At 41.8% G+C, this 7,655-nt stretch overlaps 1 protein-coding gene across 1 annotated transcript in view; it reads left to right on the forward strand.

Annotated features, from left to right (window-relative positions):
• The window catches only part of LOC121919511, an 84,979-nt gene extending 81,156 nt beyond the window's left edge, over positions 1–3,823 (forward strand). The window contains exon 5 of the mRNA XM_042446172.1: positions 1,231–3,823. Coding sequence (XP_042302106.1) covers positions 1,231–1,359 — 129 coding nt within the window. The 3' untranslated portion in view covers positions 1,360–3,823. The remainder of the gene's footprint in view (positions 1–1,230) is intronic.
• The last annotated feature ends 3,832 nt before the right edge of the window (positions 3,824–7,655 follow it).

Raw genomic sequence — 7,655 nt, forward strand, 5'->3', positions numbered from 1 at the left:
GATTCTGTTACAGTAAGTTATATGAACTGGGCCTTAGTGTTTAGTCTAGCTACATATGGTTTCCCTCATGGGCTTCTTTGCTCCAGTGTTACTGACAGATCAAGGCACATCCCTATCCAACAGTACTGTTGCCTTCCTTTGAAGTGTATGTTCTATTATGACCTAGGAGGAGTTGTAACTTTTACAAAAATATTATTCATAAATAGTACTGCCCTTTTTATTTCCTCTCAGGGAAGTGAAAAATGGACAAAACACATCTGAACCCCCTTAGTTCTGTTCTTATCTAGGGGCTTGTACAGACAGGCCAAAATAAAGCTAAGGACTGGAGTGTGGCTTTGGCGCGGCTTCCAGACTCTTAGGATGCATGCATCATTTAAACAGCATACTTCCAAAGTGACCTGAAGCAGCTTTATTTTGGCCTTAAATCATGAAATTTGAAAAGTTACATGTTTGGACTACAATTTGCATGACCACTGGAAGTATTCTGGGAGCTGTAGTTCAAAAAAGAAACTTTTCTCTGTGATGTTGCCATGACAGTTGAAGTGCAATCATAGCACTATAACTGTATAATTATGAAAGGACCCTCAACAGGGCCAAGGCAAAGCAGAGACTATGCAGGGTGAAGGCTGAAGAAAATTGGCCAGGCCACAGGCGTTAAAAGGTGGAAACAGTTTGGAAAGAAAAGAACTCACAAAGATCCTAAAGCAGCGGCAGAGGTCCATGGGCCTGTTCTTGGACCAGAACCCAGAAAAACGTTCCTTGGAAAATAAAACAAAATTTGAAATCTCACAAAAAATCAAACTGGAAGTGGCCAAAAATCCACTTTACAATTCTGTAAAACCTCTTGGCAGAGAGCAGGGGATGAGCAGGTGCATGGCATTGTACATCCTAATTTGAAGCAAAATCACCACTCCTGGAAATTTCATTGGTTGAATGTTTTGTTCTGAGAAAGCCTTTGGTGGGGTCCAAGAGAGGGCTGGAGACTGCCAGCAAAGGGCCTGGGGGCTGAAGGATTCCCAGTGCTGTCGTAAATAGTTAGTTATTGGAAGGTGTATGTCATAAGTTAGTTATTGGAAGGTGCATGTTGCCTGTTTTATTGAATAAATAGTGTCACCATGATTCTCTTCAGTTGTTCCATTTCAGTAATATTAACTAAATATGACACTCATTACCAGGTCTCTCTGTGTACATCACTTCAATGACGGCTGCCATTTTATTTTTTCTCCACAGCATATCAATGGGAGCCGGACACCACCTCACTTTGTGTATGACCCATCCACCTTTGCCTTCCGATCCCTGAGCACCTTGAAGCCCCTGAGCCCCATAGCTCCGGTTGAAGAACCATCATGTGCCTACTGAAGGAGAAAACTCAAAACTCTCAGGAATCATACCAACCAACTGCCCAGCAAGGACTAGTTTAAGGAGGGCAGGTGTTTACAATAACCATCAATATCCTTGGTCACAGGAGAAGAGTGACTTTTCTCATGTTTAGTTTTTTATCTTCTGAAAAGTGGCAGGAAGGGAATGCATGGGAATTGAGTAAGCTGGGCACATAAGCCATAGTTCAATTATCAAAATGGTGTCTGGCACACAGAAAGCTGGTGTCTTATTGAAGAAAGTAGTCATATTTTCCTAATGGGTGAACAGCTGCTTATGTGTTAAAGTGTGTACAATAGAGAGGTTTCTGTCGTTGCTTGCTCTGGATCTAACTGAATTGTCTCCTCTACATAGGGAACAGTGGACTAATTCCTCTTGAAAGATGCTTGAGGTGAAATAACCTGGCCTTAGCTTCAAAGCTAAAGTGAGAAGTACATGGAGGTTGTAGAACTTCAGGGTTTCCTCAATTCACATAAGACCTGAATGATTTTGTTTCCACTGAGAATAAAAGAACAACAAGGGTTTTTTTGCCCTGTGCAGTCTAGCATGGCAGACATTGTTAAGTTGAAATTATGTATGAGAGAAAATGAGGAAAGTAGTTTCCTCCCCTTTGGCCCCCTTCACACATCCTTTATTGAGGTATGTGGATGTCCCTTCTTTATGTTGCTAGCTTTTATGGCTGTAGCCTATTTCTGAAAAACCACAACAAGGAAATTTGAATGTAACACCTCCTGCTTGGCCCAACGTTCTGCAGCCATACAGAACAGCAATGCAAAGGATAAAAATGTAAGGACTGTCCTTGATTTTGTATGGGGCCACCATAGTAACTGGATGATATATTATGCAGAGACAGTGGAAGAAAAAGTGTTTCCAGCCTGTTGCATACTCAGTGGGCATGGGTGAAAAAGACATTTCATAGGAACCTCTTTATTGGCTGTGGTCTCTTCTTCTTTTTGTCTTTTTTTTTCACACCAGGGAAATATATTATTATTCCTGTTAATAAATTACATTCTGGGGTGAGAATTATGTGGCCTTCAAAATGGTATTGAACTGCAGCTCCCATCATTCCTCACTATTGGCTATATTGGTTAAGGCTGCTGAAGGTTGCACTCCAACTAACCTAATCCATACTGCCTGGTGATGGACACACAGAGAGAGACATTTTGAGGTCTTCTCAACCAAGCACAGGCTATACTTCTGCCATTTTTCACAACTGGAAGTGACATCATCTCACTCTCAGTTGTGTATAATCTGCCTTGAATCCCACCTTTGGAGAAAGACAGGTTATAAATTCAATAAATAAATATATTTTGGGCTGTTTCGGTTGTGGGTTGGTTGTGACTAACAATGCACTGCACTGTTCTTTCTACATGATACTGAAATGTTGGCCTTATTTGTCTGCTAATAATGTGGTGCACAATCCTGGAAGAATGTCTGTTGTGTCATTTTCATGAGGGGGAAAATCTAGAACTGTATTTGGGAAATTGTTCATGGTTTGGACAACTTTCTGCTGACTTCAACTATTATGAATTCTATTGGTTGTCCTAGTGAGTAGACTCTAATGCATCAATGGAACATATAGTTTTGATTTATCATTCAGATTTAGGCTGTGGATGTTGATTCCAATATAGGGAAGGCCAACCTAAGCTCTCATTGACACTGGAATCCTAAAGTTAAAAGTTTTAAAGCTATGAGTACAAGTTTACTGTGGTGCCTTTAGTCCTCCATGTAAATATGTTGTGCCAGTAGCAGGTATGTTAAGGTAAGTGAATCCACATTTTGGTTTCTTGCCACACCATTCCATCTAAGAGCAATTCAGGGGTGTGCACAACTCTTCTTTCTACTAGCCTGTTAATGAAATAAAGGACAGGTTTTCTCTTCTTTATCTGCTGGGTTGCTGTGATGAGAACAAAATTCATTAATGATATGTGAAATGCAAAACAGCAGCAGCAGCAGCAACAACAACACTTTACTTGTTCCTCCAGTTGAAGGGAAGTATATATTTTCTCTTTTAATCCTAAATATGATTTCTTGCTGGCTTCATGGTCAGCAGTATATGATAGGATCTGCAGTCTCAGTGGACTTGACCTTTCTACAGTGATGACAAGGGCAGATAATAACCTGGTTTTGCTGTTTCTGCAAATTAGGTTTGGCCTACAAACAGCCTGTGTGTGTTAATAGCCAGAAAATGTATGGAGGTGCTTCTTTCTGTGCCTAAAGCAACCATTTTGTTTGCAGATACTGCAGAATGCTTTGTTTCTTTGCTAAACAGTCTGACTATTTCTGATTGGCCTAGAAGATACCGTCCCATATGATGCTCCAAGATGAAGGAACGGAGGGCAGACAACCTCTGTTAAAGTGGCCTTTCTTTGCTACTTTTGTAAGCTTTCCTCTGTCTTTGGTTTTTCAATTGAAACAATAAAGTTACATTTTAACTGCTGCTATATCCACTGCTGTTTGCTTTCTCTTTGCTTTAATTTTTTAATAGTAGAAGAAAGAAATATCCCATATCCTGCAACAAGAAAAGAAAGCGACTAGGGCTAAAATATGCTCTGCAGACTTAGGAAAATTGAACAAACATGGATTTTGCCAGTTTTGGCTATAAGAGTAGCACACACATTTTAAGTGTGTGCATCTGGGTTTCTAGGTCAGCCAGTGTGAGCCAGAGTTTTTCCCAAAGAAATCCTCAGCCGTCAACCCTGGGAGAATTAGCAAGTCTGTGTAACTGCGTTATTGGTCTTTCCACAGAATTGTCATCATATTATGAGCAATTTTATTATTCTGTGTCCATGAAGCAAGACATTTAAATTACTGTAGTCAGAAGCACACTGCCCTATAGTAGATGATGATGTCAGGGGTCAAAGAGGAGGACTGATTAACACTATTTAGAGTATGAATTGATGACTACAATCATCATTTAAACTAGGTTTACACACTGATCCTTATCATACGAGAAAAAGCAGAAACAAGCTGGAGAGTGGGGCTTTCTCTGCCTTATCTGCATGATGTTGTAGTCCTTCAGTTCTCTTCCCATGGAAGATGGGTGCTAAAGCACATCTTTTCTCTAGCTGAAAAAAAATCCATTCAACCAAAGACATACTACAACTGTCTCCTGCAGGAAGAGAACTGAAGCACTACATTATGTGGTAAGCTAGAGAAAGCTGGTACTCTTGGCTCTGTTTCTGCCTTAAGTCAGAAATAATATGAAGGCACACAACAACAACCACAATTGTTTAATGTGAAAGGGTCTGTTTATTATTATTTTTTAAAAAAGGTTTACTGTCCTGAATTTTTTTCACACCTCACATTTTTGGGGGGAATGAGTGAAGCATACCAAACACATATATTTATGCCAAAACCATTGTCTTTTGTTCATATAAGATGGTTCTGTGAAAAAATGTTTTTTTCTCTAAATGAAATTTGCACAAAAAGTTCTGCAGTGCAATGCAATAAAATAATAAATTTGCAAAAACATGCCATTTTCAGCAGCGAGAATATGAATGTATTAAAAGATTAAAGTCCTGCTCAGATTTTTTAAAAAAAATATTGCAAAAATGGTTGTTCATTTAATTGGTATGGGTGTTCCTGCAGATGAATACATCTGCATCAGTATGCTAACTGAGTTAAATGCCTTCTATCTATTTTTTTTCTTGAGTTGCTTTGTGATTAAACCAAGAACAGCTGACTGGCAGTTGAGCTTGTGGTTGAGCAGCTCTGGCAGTTCCAGTAACTTCTTACTGTCAGCCTTCATCCTCATCCTGTTGCCTTTGAACTAGATTCAGGCAGGTGTTTCCCCTTCAAGGTGAAAGCAGACTACTGTATTTTGGTTCTGAAATGGAGTGAGAAGCTGAATAACGAACATGTGCTTCTAAAATACACACACTCTAGTGTTAAAAGACACAAAGATAATTAAAGCTGTTGCTGGAGGATCCACTCTCGGAAAATCCTTTACAGGAATTTTTTCCCCTCATTTGTTTGCATTTGGGGGATTTGGCTGATTTGTTTGCTTTTGGCTGATCAGATCAAGGCCAAAAATGTTTACCCCACCTTGGCTGGCCATCCCATTCAGTTCATCTTTGATGTCACTAGGGGGATGCAGGAGTGCACATTGTTCTGGGTGAAACCTCAGAGGAGGGTGTCTGCCTTCCTGTGTTGAGTGTACTGCCACACAGTGGCATCACAGAATCATAGAGTTGGAAGAGACCCCAAGGGCCATCCAGTCCAAGCCCCTGCCATGCAGGAACTCACAACCAAAGTACCCCTGACAGATGGCCATCCAACCTCAGTTTAAAAACTTCCAAAGAAGGAGATTCCACCATTCTCCAAGGGAGTGTGTTCCATCATCGGACATCTCTTACTGTCAGGAGGTTCCTCCTAATGCTGAGGTGGAATCTCTTTTCTCATAACTTGCATCCACTCTTCTAGTGTGGGAAGGTGGGGCTTCTGGTGGGGGGGGGGACAAAAGGGCACTCTCCCCACCTCACTGCTGCAGCACATACAACGGCACCATGGTGGGTGTTGTGCTCGAACCTCTCAGCAGCCCTCTGGCCTTCTTGAGTCCTGTTTGGTCATGGCCATGTGGGACCCAGAAGGCAACCTCCTGTTTCCTTCAGGGTGTACTACCCCTGTGGGGTGTCACCCGGTGCAGTCAACACCAGTGCCCCCGCTTGCTGCCACACCTCTCTGCAGTTACATTGGGACTCCTGGAGACTGAAGGTCCTGGGATGGACCATCCACCCACCTGGAGGAAGCTGGAAGACTGGCTGGGATGCTATCAGCATGCCAAAGAACAAACTCCTGCAGGTCTCTCCCATCACAGAATGGTGCCTCGACCTCTTTGGGACATGGGAACTAGGCAGGTGGACCAGAACAACCAGGGACACAACTAGTTCCTTTGGGTGACCTGGTCCATCAGTAATCAGCAGCAGATAGACTTGAGCCTTCCTCTTCTATAGCATCCTGAAGGCCTGGAGGTGACAGCATAAATTACTGAACTGGGGTGAAACCAACCCTAATGATGCCATTGCTTCAACTTTCTCTGACCTGATGCCCTCCAGATATAGAAGACACTATCATTCAACCAGGTATGGTGGGGGCTGCATATTGGGGGAGGTTGCATCAGATATTGAGTGCTCCCACACTGCAACACAGAATTTTAAGGTACTTTTAAGAATTGCCTTATATGCATTATGCGTTTATCAGTTACAGTGAAGTCCTTACATGCCAGGACGTAAAGGCCAGTGATGACACCTACTTGCCTGAAGCATCGAAAATTCAGAAGTATATTTGCATATGAACCTGGAGATTTCACTTAAGGCTCATCTACACCTATGATGAATACCACATCTCTTCAAAGGCAATCATCACTTAGAATAGTGGTGGCTATTGTCAGAAGAGTGTTGTGAGAAATATTTTTAAAAAATGAAAACCATATTGCAAGCTAGCTTATTATTAATTTTGTTTATCTCCTCTCTTTCTCCCCCAAAGCAAGACTTTTACCAGGATTTGATAAATCTTGACCATATGTTTCCAGCTGAGGGTGGGTTCTGTAGGACTGACAGATTAGGTAGTAACTCATTCCCCCTCCAACTTGGTATTTCTTTTGTGGTTGAATAACACAATTATTCAGTCTAAATTACTAGACTGCCTGCTGATGCATTGACCACTCAAGGATCAGCTGTTAATCTGGCATTTGCTCTGCTAATGTAGAAACTAAACTGGAGGAAATTATTAATAGGAAATAAGGAAATTTTTGAAGCTCCATGGGCTTCTTCATCAGGCAAGATGTTACAAACCAAACAGGGAAGAAAAACAACAACAATTAGAGATGTTAGTCAGATGCCTGCAAGTTGTTTCAGTCCTTAGTAAAGATGTTATGATGGGGAGGATATCTTTTTACAGGCAGGGTTTTTTCTTCTTCTCCTGTTTGGTTTGTAACATCTTGCCTGATGAAGATGCCCATGCGGCTTCGAAAGCTTGCAATAAGTATGGCCCAGTACAGACAGCGCAAAAGCGCCGTGCTGGGGCCAAAAGCAGGGCTGGGGAGAGCACAACAACCACATGCTCCCCACTCCTACTACATATGGAGGACACAATCTTGGCATGTGAAACCCAAATATCTCTTCTAGAACCTCTTTTTATCTGGACCAGCGTGTGCCTGACATTATCTTGCTGCTGGAGGGCGCTTAGGGTGCCTTATTTGTGGCACGAGAAGGCGCTCCGAAATGGCCCTTTTCTCCTCTCGCTATGTCTATTGGGATGTCCATGGGGCATGAAGC

This window comes from Sceloporus undulatus, chromosome 1 (assembly GCF_019175285.1).
Source record: "Sceloporus undulatus isolate JIND9_A2432 ecotype Alabama chromosome 1, SceUnd_v1.1, whole genome shotgun sequence".
NCBI classification, from domain to species: domain Eukaryota; kingdom Metazoa; phylum Chordata; class Lepidosauria; order Squamata; family Phrynosomatidae; genus Sceloporus; species Sceloporus undulatus.